We start from the raw sequence: 15,997 nt of genomic DNA, 5'->3' as shown, positions 1-15,997 counted from the left end.
CACAAATAGTTTTGGGCCCTCACTATCAGACTATATAATTTAGTTAGATCATTTGTATAAAATCAAATAGACATAAAGTTTGTCGAAACATGTACAACAAGACCGCATAGCGCAGTGGATTAGCGCGTTTGACTTCGGATCAAAAGGTCGTGGGTTCGACTCCCACTGTGGTCGATAGTTTATTTTCTATTTTTGTTAATTTTTTCAACCTATTTAATTTATTTTTTCAATTTTTTCAGTTCACTTTTTAGATAATTTTTTATATTTAGACAGCTTCACAATTCACGGGGACTGTTTATTTTTTCAGTTTTTATGAATTTTACATTTTTTAAACAAATTTATAAGTTAGACAACCACATCACAATTCACATATTCAACTAGCATTGAGTTTATCATTTTTTGAGTTTTAACACTTTTGAGACAAATTTAAAAGTCACAATTCACATAATCAAACCCATAATCTAACAGTATATTATAGGTAGGCAGATTTTTTTCTCACACACAAAATACTGTCAACTAAAGTTGTAAGTGCCTATTTCAGTTGGTGGTAATATTGAAATCTAACAGCAAATTCAACAATAAATGGAGGTGGAACATGAAGAAAACACACAGGTTAATCAGATATAGAACCGAACCAAACACGACCCTACATTTCAAATAGCCAGGGAAGACCGTCCTCGTCCCAAGAGTCAAGACCAACTCTGCACCAGTAACGGCTCTGAAGTTTAGTAGCTACATGAAATGAAGATATGACTATACTATGCAAAAGTGTTGGACTCCAAATTTATTACATACTTCAGCCGTTTCAGTATACCTGAAGCCCAGATGCACTAGGCCTCACTATAACATGCATTAACCTTCATAACTTCTGCCGGAAAAAAGTTGCTCTTAATGAATATGTCCCATCCATACGAACGTTAATTGCCTTCTCATGAGCAGCAGCTTCATAAGACTCGTGCCTCTCGTTCATCAAGCACCTGCACAGGTTCGATAAGTTTTTTATGATTGTATCTTTCTGATACACACCCAACTTTGGTGTATTACAAAAGCAACTGAAAGGGTGGGGGAGTGGTGAGTCTCCAATGCAATCATTGTTATTATCATTAGTAGATGACAGTTATATGAAGGTGGATGGGTGTTTCTATGCAACCATTATCACTATCATTATTTCTATGAATAAGAGACTTTTGCAATTCCCTGTAAAAACTGGAGTACTATATAATTGTCTCTAGAAGTTAGAGATAATATCACTCTGTATCACTTTCAGTGAGGTAGCATAGTTATCCGATAATAATTGCAGGGCAGTAGCAAAGATTCTGATATGAAATAGGCTGAAACAATATCCAACTATCCTAGTAAACAAATATTTTCTCACTCAGTGTTTTTGCTTTATTTTTTCTTTTAACTTTCGCCCATGTTCTTTAATTTACAACAGGTACTAATAATTTTAGTGATCTTTGCTCAATGATGTTTTGGACATCTCCACTTTGTCAAGCTTGAATAAAATCTTTCACTAATTACAATGGAAATCACAGCCTATATTATCCTAGCCTAGTGATCCTATCATCTGTGTGTCCTGTTTATGCCACTCTTCCCTTCTCTTCGTTTGTCTTTTGTTTTCTGAGTTTTGGTAGAAGGGTAAACTTCATATGACTTCAGGATGAATTCCTAAATATGACTCCAAGGACCACGCAGGTATCTCGATTCGAAAATCACAACAATGTTTTAAATCTTTCAGAATTAATGTACGAATGGGGACCTCAATTAGGTAATCTGAGTGCCAAGTGGCAACAGCTAGGTTAAAATTTTTTATCTCGATTCTCTGAAACATGCATATTCATGAACATTGATATAGATATGTATAATCAACCTAAGGGAGGACATGTAATCACAATTCATAAGCTGACAATAAAAGCAATAATGCTTGAGGTGAAAGTAACTAAAATAAAGCAATCAGAGATGTGAGTTCTAACAACAATTGAGTAGCAATCAAGTACATATTTCAATTGTTGTCTCAGTGTAATAGATGAGGGCAGAGAAATGGCTTACTTGACCGAAGTCTTGATATAGGAATTTCTCGCATTTCACGTCTCATGCACAGATATTCACCTAATAACGCCATTACTGCAAGACCAGTAAGGTTAACAACCCACCATGTTATAGATGCTGGCCAACCTCCATATATAGTGCAAATGAAGAGGTGAACGATATAAAGGGTAGCACAAAAATCCAAGCACTTCTTCGCCCTTTCAACTAAATAGACTAGAAAACCAGCTCTGTATCAAGCAAACGGAATAAACAGTCAAGAACAGACCTTTAGATTTACTGCATGAGTCCAACCTATTCAAATCAAAGACCATTCCAGCATGCTTCTGGTGGAACTCTCCACATATAAACAGATTCATATTCAATAACGAAGTTAGGCAACTGTGCTAATGTAAGAAACACAGAACCTTCGAATTTTTTTATATTTAAAAACTAAACACCCTTCTGTTACTTATCAAAATTATTCTCTAGGATCATCATTTTTTCTTCCCCAGTGGAAGGCAGTATTCAAGTTAGCGAAGAAGATAGTGTGCGTAATCCAAAATCAGCAAACACGCCCAAATTTATAAAAAATTCTTCCTTTTTCTTCAAATGTATAGATCTAAGCAATGTCACCTAAATTAACATTTACACAACAAAATGGCAGTATCTTAACAATTCATCTGAAGAACTAACAATACCATATAGATACTAATCTCCTGCACTTAATGTAAGCATGATAACCTAATTACAGATCAAGGTGAACTTAAACAGCTGCTGCATAAGGCTATAGATGCCACCAAACATAAATAAAATCAACAAATTGCATCAGAATCAAACTTACCCAGCAATAGAGCTGAAAAAAATGGAAGACATGACACCCCAACCAATAACTGTAGAGGCATCAACCGTGGCATAATCAAAGAAATACACAAGGCTCATCTTCGAAACCCGAGTGCCAACCAGAATCGACAAAAACACCCCCAGAGCCAGGTAGTACAGGCATTGGAGGCACACGATTTGCGCCACTATCAGCCATGGATCCCATACCACTGAACCATAGAACATGACTCAATTCTTCTTTTTCTTCCCTCCCCTTCTACCTCAATTCCCCCAGCAATTCAAACTCTTTTCCGATTTTCACTCGGAAGTTGAGTGAAAAATCAGAAGCTAGGTTTCAATTCAGCAATTTAGACTGAGCCGTGATGCAATTTTGGGGAATTTGCAATTGGTTAATTGGTGTGAGTTTGAACAGGATAACCTAAAATTTGAAGATTAACTCGGCGAAGAAGGAATTTTGCAGGATTTAGATAGAAATCGAAGTAATTGGATGCGGGTAATTTGTAAGTGGGGATGCAGATTTGGGATCAGATGGAGGAATTATCAAGAATTTAGGAATCCAAGCTGTGAAGGAGAGAAGAGGTCTGTTTGGTTAATCCTGATTCAAGAAGTTGGTTTTGCTTAAATTAAAGTAATCACGAATAATATTCACCAAATTGATTAATTGGTATTTTATTCTGATCCAATTAATATTAACCAATTTTAGCACTGCAACTATGTTAGATTGAAATTATTATCGATTACTAACTCTATCCACCAAGATTTCTCCCACTTTGACCCGGCACGAGTTTAAAAAATGTATTGGAAAGTGAGTTGAAAAGGTAAAGTGGATTGAGGATCCTACTTTTATATATTAGTTTTATAATAAAATGTGGATAGAAATGAGTTAGTTGAAGATGAGACCACTACCAAAAATGATAAAAGTGAAATGAAACAAATTTTAGGAGACGGACGGAAATAGTGAAATGGAACAAATTTTGGTGGACGGAGGTAATACCTCCATTTTAATTAACATTTCATTTTTCCAGAATAACGAGAACTGGTATAATTTACTCTATCTATTTAAATTTTTGGGCACCTTACTCAAAATATTATAAAAAGATGAAATAGATAAACTCATCCACTTTAGTGTTAGTTGAGTAACATTCAATTACTCCATCATCTTCTGGAATTTTACAATTGAAGAACCCAAACACTATTAGTAATTTAAATTAATTGTATCACAGTTCACACATTTGATTTTTTAATTTGCATTTGAATTTCGTAAGATCCAACTCATTCTGCCAATTTAAGTTAAATTGTTTCTTTTGATGTGCCGTTTTAAGCTATATAAATCAAAAGCCCTCTTAAATTCTTGAATCAAAATAGTATTTATTTTGAGATATAGTCAAAATGCAAACGGTAGCTAGAAGCTAAATTAATTATAAGAGAAAAATAGTTAAACTACAAAACTTCTCAAGACTATCTAGGTACATTTTGAGGAAATTGCCTTTGCATACAATTTATATTTGATAAATATTGATTCAACTCTTCTTGCACAAAACAAGAACTCCTTCATCCTACTCATATATTTTGTGTGTGTGTGTGTATGTGTGGCTGTGGAAGCCATTGTTCATGTTCAAGGCTGCGATTTCCACGCAGAAGAAATGTCAGCAACGGCTTCCCCAACACTCAGATACAGCCCTTCCAATCCAAAGGATTCCAAGATGTGGGATTCATGCAGTTTCTCCATCACACTTCCAACAGGATTCACCAACACAAACTGTGTCATGATGCACAAAAAAAGATTCAATACAACATGGAATATAAGGCGAAAACACGTGGACAACATCAAGAAAAGCTGCTTACCTTGAGTGATCTTTTCTCTAGCATCTTCCTTAGTTCACTGATTGTGTCAATTCCACTTGTGTCTATTGCTGTCACAGCTGATCAACATAAAACAATTTATTGTTAGAATCTATTACTCCTATTATGTAAAGAAAAATATGTGAGAGAATTTTTTTATATAAATACTAACCAGTCATATCTAGTACTACACATTTCAAGTTGCTTCTGTTGTTTGATGCAAGCCACTCTTCCTCCTCTCTGATCCATCGCAGTATCCTGCATTGCACGGTTGAGATTAGACGTGTCGTTCTAGACAGCGTGTGATGTAGGAACACGGCTTTATTTCTTACCTCTCTTGTAAGTAGGTGGAATTTGCAAAGTAGATAGGGGCCTCAACTGCCATGATCAAGAATGAAGGGACTCTAACAGCTTCTCTGTATTGAGTGAGGTTCTGATATATCTGAGTTCTTGGAATGTTTCCGAGCACAGCCGTGTTTGGCCTTGTCACATGTAGCAAGATCTTGAAAACCGAAACTCCAACCTGAAATTGGTTCCTTAAAGTCAGCATCAATTGAGGAAATTCTTACAAGTTGAGGTGTGAGCAAAGACTTACTGCTATTGCGAGACCAAGAGGCACGGAGATGAACAGAACGCCGAAGAAGGAGCACAAGCAAGCCAAGAAATCAAGTTTGTCGACTTTCCACAGCTTGTACACTGCTTGGTAGTCAATTAGGCCGACCACAGCAGTGATGATGATGGCTGCTAAGATGAGATTGGGAGTGTAGTAGAACAACGGCATGAGGAATAGCAGTGTCACGAGCACTGCTGCAGCCATTACTATGTTTGAGACGACAGTCTTTGCACCAGCGTTGTAGTTCACAGCTGATCGCGAAAATGACCCTAGAAACAAGCAATAATCATCAGTGATGTTGGTTCTTCACTATGTTATGCAGAAAACATAATTGAAGGTGAAGAAATCAAGAAATATATACCGGTGGTAACGTAGCAAGACGAGCAAGAGCCAGCCATGTTCATTAGGCCAATGGCCATCATTTCTTTGTTGCCATCAACTTGGTAGTTTTTCAGACTAGCAAATGTCCTTCCAACTGCAATCCCTTCCTACAAATTCCCAAATGTAAAATGTTACTATATGATTTCTGACTTTGAACTTTTGTTCTTTTTTAGGCATTGATCTTTGAGAACATACTGTGAGTGAAAGTATTCCGGTTATGATTCCAGTTTTGATTGCTAAAGCAAGATGAGGGCCATCGAAATACAGCATGTTCGAAGAAGGTGGATTCAGACCCTTGGGCAAATTTCCTATCTGCATAAACAAGAGATTCAAATCAACATGTTTACTCATGAGTTCGATCCGAATAAAAGGAGAAAACTGCATAATGCTTACGGTCTTGATCCCGTGCAGTTTGGATTTGAAGCAGACAACTAGAATGGTTGATAGAATAACTGATGCTAACGGAGCAGCTGCTGAAACCCAAAAGAGCTTAGGCTTTCTCATGCTCTGCATTCACAACCACAACTCAGGCCGTCAAACGAGTCAGGAAAAAACAAGCAACCAACCATGTAAGATGATCACAGCCACTTACAATTTGCCTTGTTATCAGCAACAGCGCCAGAAAACCGACTCCCATCACAATGGTTTGCCAAGACCACTACAGGCACGAAATAGATCATCGAGTCAAATATTGCGTAGCTAGATTTAGCTTGTTTTAGCAACACAGATTAACATCAAAGATGTTTAGCTAGAGATTCTACCTCATCTATTTGATGGAAGGCAGAAGACAAAACCGGAACCAGTTGCATTTTGGTAGTGAAATGGACTATCCCAAGCAGCCCTTTCAACTGCTGCAGCGAGACGATCACTGCAGCCCCAGCCATGAATCCAACAAGCGTCGCCTTTGACAGAAAATCGATAACAAATCCCAATCTGCAAATTCACACCATTCTTCAAGTCAACACACATCTTTTGGCAACTGCTTATACTATATCCAAAAAAGGCAAAAGCATCTTCATAGCTACAGAATCTCTTCAATCATTCATAATTAGACTACTTTACATAGCATAAACATCTTCAATAATCCAGGCCCTTCATTGTGCTTATAGTGGATTGATTCTTGCACAACACTTAATCCGAAAGATGCACCCCATTTTGCAAAGTAAACATAACTTTTTCGATATTTTCACTCACCTCAAAAAGCCAAGAGAGGCCTGAAACACCCCTGCAAAGAATGTAGCTGTGAAAGCCAGCTTAAGGTAGAGCACCGGCTCGTCGTTGTAGGAAACTGTTTCGCTGAGCATTGTCCCCATCACAAGCGAAGCTATGGAGACAGGGCCCACCGCGAGATGCCTGGAGCTCCCAAGAACTGAGTATATCAACGGAGGCACGAAACTCGAATCTGCACCACAAATTCAACACTCTCACCACACAATTCCTCAAAAAACAAGATGAACTTACAAGTCTTGATGTCTTTTCATCACTCACATAAACCAATAATCGGCGGCAGATTCGCTAGCTTCGCATAACTTATGCCCTGTATATGATCATCCAAGAACAAATCACAATCAAGAAAAGTCATAATTTGTGAAGGAATGCTTTGATTTTATGATTACACACCTGAGGAATGGCGAGGCTGGCGATGGTGAGGCCGGAAACGACGTCGGATTTGAAGAGGGCGAGGGTGTAATTGGGGGCCCAGTGGAAAATGGGGAAGAAGAACTGCAGGCCTAAAACCAGCTTGTGGAGCCAAGGCTGATCCTTGAACTTGTGGAGGGGATCGTCGGGGAAGAAGATCTCGGAGAGGCGGTGGCGGAGCTTCTGCGCGGTGGTTTTGAGCGGCGGGAGGCAGACTCGGTGGACCTCCGTCGCCGGCATTTGGATTGCGATTGGCGGCGGCGCTTCCGGGTCCGAGAAATTATCGACCCGGTTGGAGTTTAAGCCCATTTTGTCGGATTTGAGGGAACCGCCGCGGTGGATTTTGGGATGAGTTGAGAGTGTTAGTGAAGACTGAAGACAGTGAAGACTGAAGGTGATGAGATAGTTTGTGAGAGAAGGTTGGCCTTTTATAGGAGCCACATTCTGCATGTTTCAAAATTATGGAAAATTACAATTTTGGACCTGAGCTAGTTTTTTTTTTTATTATCGTGAAACACTTTAATGCTACTCCCTATTTTTTTTTTACATAATTTTTTTCTCTAGTATCAAACTTCACAAAACATTTTCTTAAATCGATCGATTTTATCTTCATGTTGTTCTGAATTGATATTTAACCATATGAGTTGCAAAACCATGACAATCTGTAATATCGGTTCTTGCTCTCATTTTCTAAATTTTACCGGTGCAACCGTGTCAGTCGTTTATCATTAGTGGTTATATTCGGTCTTCAAAATTATAAAAGAAAATTAAACAAATCAACCATCCATCAAATTCACAAATTCAAATGACAAGTAAACAATATAAACTATAAAAAATAATTAAATCAACGGATCTTAGCTGCCCCAAGCCAAAAAAAAATAATAAAAACCAAATGAAAATATAGAGCAGTAAATTTCGTATGTATAATCATGTACTAAAATGATTGCGTTTTTATGCATACTGATCATATGCAGTTTCGGTTTAACAATATGCATATTAGTATTTTATAATAAACTGAATTACAATTATATTCTTACTACGATAAAACAAGGTACATCAACTTTAAAATTGCTAAATATTATGGACTGCAGAATTATAGATGAACTTATCACTTATGAGACTGATACTACGTAGTATGAAAAGGTAATAAATTTAACATATTAGTTTGTAAAGTACATGCACTTTTGACTTCACATAAAACTTGACTATTTGACTGAGTACTCCTATTTTTTCAACACTCGTTCAACAAGGATGAATTTTAAATTTTACTCTTATTTTTAATTGGATAAAGCTATAAGTGGATTAGTCGGTAGGAAACATTTTATCCTAGAAAATGTAACTAGCCAATCATAGACATGTTTTTTTCCATTTTGGATGCAAAACGTGTTGTTGCTTGAACCACAGTGGCAAGCTAAAAGTAACAATTAAAATTCAAGAAATAAAGAAATTAATAAATAACATGAGAGTCTCACAATAACTAACATGAAATACTAATCATAAAATTGAAAAAGAAAATCAAAAGGCAATAAAACATCTATGAATTAATCATCAACATGCAAGACAAATTTGAACAAAAATTCACTCGATTAAGCATCTGTCAACATTGAATCAAAAGTTTGTAGCTAAAATGGAATATAAAAATGAAATGATGAATTCTGAAAATCTATCAACGATCAAAGCATTAAAATTATTCGTAAACAGTACGTTTCATGTGAATAACGACACACGATATGAGCTGATTATTTGTTTTTATTTTCTTATATCTCTTTATTATTTTTCTTCTATAGTGATTTTGGAAAAAAAATATTATTACTAGTTTTTATTTAAACATTGGATTATTGCTATTTTTATTCTAATATATTTTTGTACTGTTATTATGATGCTCGCCATTTTTAAATTTGGGTATTTTGTTAACATATAAAGAAAGATTAAAAAAAAATCAATTTCTCATATTGGTTTATATTATAGTAGCTTCTACTCAATCCTATGCAACTATACTATGATTGGATATGAGAATTAAGGGTTTAATTTTAATTAGCCCAGCATAATCTGGATAACTCGTGACCACATCTTCATATTATTTAAAATTTTCACATTTAGGGACACCATAATTTATCATCATGATTAAAGGTACGTATATATGGTATTATGGTGATATAATAATATTTTAATTTTAAACCAACCATATAGTATATCCGTGCAGATTCATTGACCCCATTGAAATATAATTGACCTAACCATCATTAACGTCTACTTCACAATCACATACAAGAATTGCCACCCTACAAAATCTCATTTAATCACTTAAATTACTTTTTTCTAAAAAAATTTACGTACCAATCCATTTACTTTTTTCATAAGTAAATAAATAAACAAGTTTGAGGTGATTTAAACCTCCAGCTTATTAATAAGAAGAAAAAAACATTTTATCAATTAGATGCAATTCATCGTAAATTTTATTTTATTTTTTCATTTTATTTTGTCACGAGGGCCGTGTAAAATGAATATTTGAAAGCACATTTAGTTGAAATTCAACTGCGGAATCATTTTACGCGCTGATTATATTTTATTTTTCTGAATTATTTTCAATAATATAGTTGACCAGAGTTGATTGGCAAGACCACTATCATAGTCAAGGTTGGTACATACTTAAAATGTGATGGAAGAACGACACCATATCATGGTAGGGCAGACAATACACATGGAAAGATCAAGGAAAAACTGATCGTCAGTTTGATATTATTCGGAGACGGGAATGATCGTTAGCTTGTCGGGTTTTAAAGTGAAATGTGTTCCATCCATCCTCTATAAATAGTGACTCTGCGGATAACCATACGAGTTTTAAGTCGAAATTCATAGAATATGAATCTGTTTTATCTCGATTAAGTTATAAAGCCGTCCACAACTCACGTTCTTTAACTGTGTATTCATTTTCACACCACTTTTTATTTTGTCACTTACTTAATAAAAAACAACATTAATGACTCATCATATAGTCACTTATCTATTTATTAGGCATCGCCCTTTAATACTATTTTATGTACATTTTTTACCATTGGGAAAATTGGTCAGAAAAATCTGTATTTTTCACAACCTTTAAAAATGATCTTAAAAATCACTAACTTATTGAATTTGTGCGGATTTCTCATATTAAAATTTCCAGCATAAATCACCAATTTTAGTATGGGAGATCTGCACAATTCAAAAAATTAGTGATTTTTAAGATTACTTTTAAAGTTTGTGAGAATACCATATTTTTTCAATTGTCAATCGAACCAATTTTTAATATAAAAAAGTAATAATTGAATCAAAATCAAACTAAATTTAGCTACAAGTTATTTTGATATATATTTATAATTATAATTTTTATAATTGATATATTTAATAATTTCATAATATTTTTTATTTTTATTTTTTGCTTTCATAAATTGTTTATTTTTATTTCATAATATTTGACATAAATTGTTTTAAAAAATGAAGTGAAAATATCATTTCATACATTAAAACTATAAGAAAGTATCATACACAATACTAGAGAGATAGAGAAAATATAATACCCAGAGAAAATATCATTCTCAGTACCAAGATATCCCATTTTTATGAAAGTTTAAAAATGGCTCACATGCCTTGGGGGCATTTTCGTGGAAAAATGGGAAGAATAGTGAAAAAGTACCACGGATGTAATTATACCCTAGTCCATGGATGCCATGATATTTTTAAAGTCTATAGACTATTGGCGTGAAAAACGCAAATTGAGTGACAATTTGTGTAGTTCACTTTTTTTTGGAACATAAGAACCTCTAACGTTCGAATGGACATACGTAGGGACTAATATTATAATTCACTCTGTATAGAAATAATAAAATAAAAAATCAAAATTGTCATCAGTAATGCCCACCGGCGCCCCTAGCGCCCTAACGAGTGGGCTGATATTTATTTGCGGAAGGGGGTAACGTGACGGAACAACCCCACTCCCTTCGTTTGATATAGTGACTCGTGAGGCTCATTTCCCGCCCCACTCACATTGCGTCTCACGAGTATTGTCCCGGGGGTGTGACAAGGGAACCGCATTGTGGATGCCTAATCCACATGAAGATTCATTGAGCTAAATCATAATTTTATCACTGTATAATCATAAATATGACAAAAAATTTACCTTTTCTATTGTTACGGGTTTCTAAAGAGAAAGCGTTTGTTGATAATATATTTATAAAAAAACATGATTAATCCAATATCTTATACTATATTAAATGAGAACTTTACACTACGGAAGAAAAATACTTAGAAGTAGTAGGAGTAGTACATATTTCGTTCTTTCAATTGGAAACAATTATTATATGAACTAAAAGCGCATTTGTTAGTCATGATTTTTGGAGAGATTAAAAATGCTAAATAAGTCTGTTAGAATCATGGTTTTTGACCGACTTGATTTAAATACACTCCCTAACTTGATGTGATAAGTCTACTAGTAATTATTAATGGAGCATAATCTAGATTAATCAATTCACTTTTTCACCTATAAAACATGGGCCATAAAGTTATTACATTTAGGCCACACATTTTAATTTTAAATAATACAGTTCCTAATCTTTAGTAGCTCTGCGTGCTTTTCCATTAAAAAGGAAGAAATTTTGGCCATTGGCATATCTAAAAGACCATCCAATTTGTTGCTTTTTTATCTTTAACAGCATTGTTAATCCTCATAGATAGCCAAATAGATTATTAATATACTTCTTTAAATTTAACAGCATTGTTAACTCTTGCAAATAGAGTTTGTATTGCCGAAATAATCCTAATTTCGCACATAGTTGTCTTATATAGAAATGTAAAATTAATTAAAAAAGATTAACTTAAGTATCTAGTAAATCAGTTCTTTTATTATCGATTTGTTTTGTGAAGGAACCTCACATAGTAATAAGATCGTACCTATTCCATTTTAATTTAACATGTTATAAGTATCAGGTATCAAGTATTAATAAATTTTAATGAATGCGATCACATATAATCTCTATAAAATCTTATAATATGAATTTTAATGAATGAGATAGTACCTAATAATAATAATTGTCATTAGAGCCAGTTCACTCTTTGTATGGACTAATCCACTCTTAGTCATGCTGTTTAGATAAGTTTACAACCTTCATAAATTAGTAGTACTATATAGTACTTCTTACTTGACTAATAGTATATTGTAGTAATAATATTTACGCATAACAAAATTACTCTTTTATTCTGTAAATTTGGAGCTTTTTCAACTTGATCTCTGACTTCCTCACTCTCTCTTCCACAAATACAGAGATACATAACGAACTATGTATTAAACCTAGATATTATGTAAAGTATGCATATTCTAAGAAAATATATTTATTATACTCCATTTCATTACGTGTAAAACTTAAATCCAATATAATTTTCTACAAGTATTTTTGATAGTTTTGTCGACCTTTTAATTGGTGCAATTTCATTATTGATTGTGAAATTGGAATGTACACTACACAAAGACAATTCAAATAAAATTCATTCAGATATATAAACTGAAAAACCTATACACTTTACGCTCTTATTTAATTCATAGCATGTTTTATATACAGAGAATCCTCCAGCCCGCCAGGTTGACCCATAATTAAGCCACCGAATTACTTCATGTTCAGGCTAGCTTAAACAATTTCTTTAAATCGGGTTCGATGTGAAATCTATTTGGAGAAATATTTTCGACATTGAAACTGCACACAAAGCCATTTGGGTGTTGAATCGAAACGTCACCATCTGACGAACCCAACGTAAACGCATTCCAATATTCCATCACATTGCCTTAGCAATCCAAAGCCAAATGTGTAGAGCATCATGTGAGGCATTTGTTCAATGATCTTGTCACAGCATATCGTTGCTTCACTTGGCCATTCACTAATGTCGTGACTTAAATTATACGCGGTCTAAATCGACGAATAATTCTAACGTTTTTGTTAGGCCTCATATTTTGCGAATCAAGAATGGTCCTAAATGGTTTCAAAATTTTTACTATATAATAAAAATAATGTCCAATTATTAGGTACGCGGCGAGTAGTGGATGCTTTTGAAGGGGAAACAGTAGATTCATATTTTGGAAAAATCTGAATTATGTACCCACCATGGATGGATACAAAAATTGGTAGAGTCAAATGCCCACTTCTCATTATATTTAGTATCTACCTTTATTGAAATACTATTTAATTTTATGGTTTTTGTTAACCCGCAACTGTAATAACGTGTCGCATTGTAATAAGCAGCTGCTTTCTTTGAAACCCTGAATCATAAAATCACTTTATTAGGCAATTCGGTTGTCTCTCAAAACACAGAATTTATTCAATTAACCAATCACAATCTAATAGTTATAAATTTATTGCTGTCAGGCTATGAGCCTTGAATTCACACTACATGAGTTGCCAACTTTCTAACTCAAGAAAAAAAATTAACAGTTAAAAGTTTGTGGTGAATAAAATTAGATGCCAAATTGGTCGAAGAGTTTATGAGCATCTTTGTCTCTTTGGCTATAGTTTATTAGATTAAGCATCTTAACTATTGCATTGGACATTAAGTTCAGTCTGACAGAATTCCTTATTACTTACCTTAATTGCAACAAATATCTCCACTTCACTTTACCACAATCAATATGATCCTTCATTTTGGAACATATTATTTGGAAAAATCTTGTTCAAACAATAATTAGGTATTACTACAATTGAAACAAGTTTACTTATAGAAAATGATTGCACCAATATAATCTTGTATTTTCTAATATAAGTAGAAAGACTCAAATGGCATACTAATGTCGAGCAAAGTAGTAGTGTCAACAACAACTCACAAGACTAGAGAGTAACACAACATGAATTTTTTAAAGCAAAGGAGAATCTGACACAACTCGCCAGACTAAAAAGCCGAAACGGGAAATCATCTGATCATCGGCCGTTGGCCGTAAGATAGGCTTTGCTATTCCCTCCTGACTATCTTTTCACCTTAACTAAATTCTCATCCATTTAACCTGATATATAAGGAAATTTCATACATCAACATTTCATGCTTCCAATTCTCAACTAATATATTCTCAATATCACAGTAGCTATACCATTACTTGATGCATTCCAAAAGCACAAATGATTTTGGAATTTGTTGCAAGAAAATAGTTGGACATCTTATTTTGCACGACACTTCCACATATATTTCAAGTGAATCAATTCCAAAATCAGAGTTGCAATTTCAGTTCCTTGTTTGCTAATTACTACTAGTGGCCAATATTGCACGTTTTTATACAATTAAGTTATTTAAATTTTAAAAAATAATAATTAATGCACGTGGGTTAATATCATTGTATTAGGTGATATCATCAAGGAAGTCATACACATACACGTATAATGTATTCATAAAATGAAATATAGTAGTGTGCGTGTGTTGAGAATTATATATGGACTTTTTTTTTTCTTTACGTAGCTATTTGAACGATGAAATTGCAATTTTCTGAGATATGCTCTAACCATGATGAGGCCCCAGAAATCGTCCAACAAAATAGAAGGGTTGAAGCGGAAACAAAATTGCCATAGATATATATGTCAATCCCACAGAGGTTCATCATTATTGGTATTGTCATGAGGTGCTAAATAAGTTGAGTTACCAAAATATCCTTATCAAATGTATATCTAAAGTTTTGTGATTTGTGTTGCAATCTTAATCTTGAGACCAACCATTGAGAAGGTTGCAATCTTATATTGATACCATCCATTGAGAAGATATGCACCTGTTTTTAAAAAAGAATGATTATGAGATTAATTACGAATTCATGATCATCCACTTGATGTTTCCTCACAAGTGAAAATATATCATGATGTGGGGTTGGCTAAAAATGCAAAAAACTTGATTGTTATAGTCGCCAGGCAAAATACTAGTAAACTATAGACTATAGTACATATCTATAAAGCAATAAATAAATATTACTATAATATATGAATGGAGCCCATTTTTCCTCTCCACTTTTCTTTACAATTACATATTTGTGGAAAGTTTATTCCAAAGAATATACTAGTTTGAGAGCAAATAAGCAATGATAGTTAAAGTTGACCATCCTTTACTATCTTAGTTCACTACATTTGCCAATTTCTCTCCACTACACAGATTGCAGCTGCTACCTTTTAATCAGTTCCCACACTCTAAGGCCCTCAAACTTTGAAACATAACTTTTTTTGAGTAATCAATTGTATGAATTTAAAAAACAAAGAAATGTTGTTGGTTATCATGTGCCTATACGAAAAATGGCTGATCATGGCCTAGTTGCTAATAATTTAACAATAATGAATAGCAAAAGCGCCGCAGAAATTGATATTTAACAAACCTTATAAATTCGTACAATATTACATCAGAAAGCATAATATACCTAATACAACATACTAAAACAACTAAAGAATTAATGAAGACCAATGCACTAGGGCAAGTGCACCCTTTTATTGAACTAATTAGCAAGTTGAAACTTGTGATCATGTGTAAAATGTGGAAGCGATGAACCGACCTTTTGATTAAACATAAAACATACACACTAATTAAGGAGGGTGTATTATTGATGAATAGTTGATATGGGTGAAGGTCTATTCACGGAGATGATGGAGCAATGGAGAGTGATAAAGATGAGTT

At 34.1% G+C, this 15,997-nt stretch overlaps 2 protein-coding genes and 1 non-coding gene across 3 annotated transcripts; 1 reads left to right on the top strand and 2 right to left on the bottom strand.

Moving 5' to 3' along the window:
• The first annotated feature begins 100 nt into the window (after positions 1 to 100).
• Positions 101 to 174, top strand: TRNAR-UCG (transfer RNA arginine (anticodon UCG)). The gene has a single exon. It is a non-coding gene; the product is annotated as a tRNA-Arg (tRNA).
• A 422-nt stretch (positions 175 to 596) lies between these two features.
• LOC125212121 (structural molecules protein) lies at positions 597 to 3,471 on the bottom strand. Its single transcript, XM_089067202.1, has 3 exons — positions 2,870 to 3,471; positions 2,050 to 2,276; positions 597 to 977 (listed from the first exon to the last, which is right to left on the bottom strand). Exons 1-3 carry the CDS (start codon positions 3,091 to 3,093, stop codon positions 970 to 972), a joined length of 459 nt encoding a protein of 152 aa, XP_088923328.1. The 5' UTR covers positions 3,094 to 3,471; the 3' UTR covers positions 597 to 969.
• Positions 3,472 to 4,300: 829 nt separating this feature from the next.
• On the bottom strand, positions 4,301 to 7,722 carry LOC125212056 (putative sulfate transporter 3.4). Its single transcript, XM_048112090.2, has 13 exons — positions 7,325 to 7,722; positions 7,193 to 7,241; positions 6,899 to 7,106; positions 6,466 to 6,637; positions 6,297 to 6,362; positions 6,098 to 6,211; positions 5,900 to 6,016; positions 5,685 to 5,811; positions 5,306 to 5,592; positions 5,043 to 5,233; positions 4,883 to 4,968; positions 4,714 to 4,790; positions 4,301 to 4,627 (listed from the first exon to the last, which is right to left on the bottom strand). The coding sequence occupies exons 1-13, from the start codon at positions 7,649 to 7,651 to the stop codon at positions 4,484 to 4,486; spliced, it is 1,965 nt and encodes a 654-aa protein (XP_047968047.1). The 5' UTR covers positions 7,652 to 7,722; the 3' UTR covers positions 4,301 to 4,483.
• Between the last annotated feature and the right edge of the window lie 8,275 nt (positions 7,723 to 15,997).

Source organism: Salvia hispanica, chromosome 3 (assembly GCF_029641045.1).
Source record: "Salvia hispanica isolate PSC_SH4W2 chromosome 3, Shi_PSC_v1, whole genome shotgun sequence".
In the NCBI taxonomy this organism is placed as follows: Eukaryota; Viridiplantae; Streptophyta; class Magnoliopsida; order Lamiales; family Lamiaceae; genus Salvia; species Salvia hispanica.
Note: the sequence above shows the minus strand (reverse complement) of the source record. Positions and strands in the feature narration are given on the sequence as shown.

Bases quoted from the DNA above. Each gene is read 5' to 3' on its own strand.
- LOC125212121 (XM_089067202.1), bottom strand. From the start codon at position 3,093: ATGTTCTATGGTTCAGTGGTATGGGATCCATGGCTGATAGTGGCGCAA. The intron at 2,277-2,869 runs GTAAGTTTGATT...TGCTTGATACAG, and splicing joins TTTTTCAGCTCTATTGCTGG to AGCTGGTTTTCTAGTCTATT.
- LOC125212056 (XM_048112090.2), bottom strand. From the start codon at position 7,651: ATGGGCTTAAACTCCAACCGGGTCGATAATTTCTCGGACCCGGAAGCG. The intron at 7,242-7,324 runs GTGTGTAATCAT...GATCATATACAG, and splicing joins CCAGCCTCGCCATTCCTCAG to GGCATAAGTTATGCGAAGCT. The intron at 4,969-5,042 runs GTAAGAAATAAA...CGTGCAATGCAG, and splicing joins TCCACCTACTTACAAGAGAG to GATACTGCGATGGATCAGAG.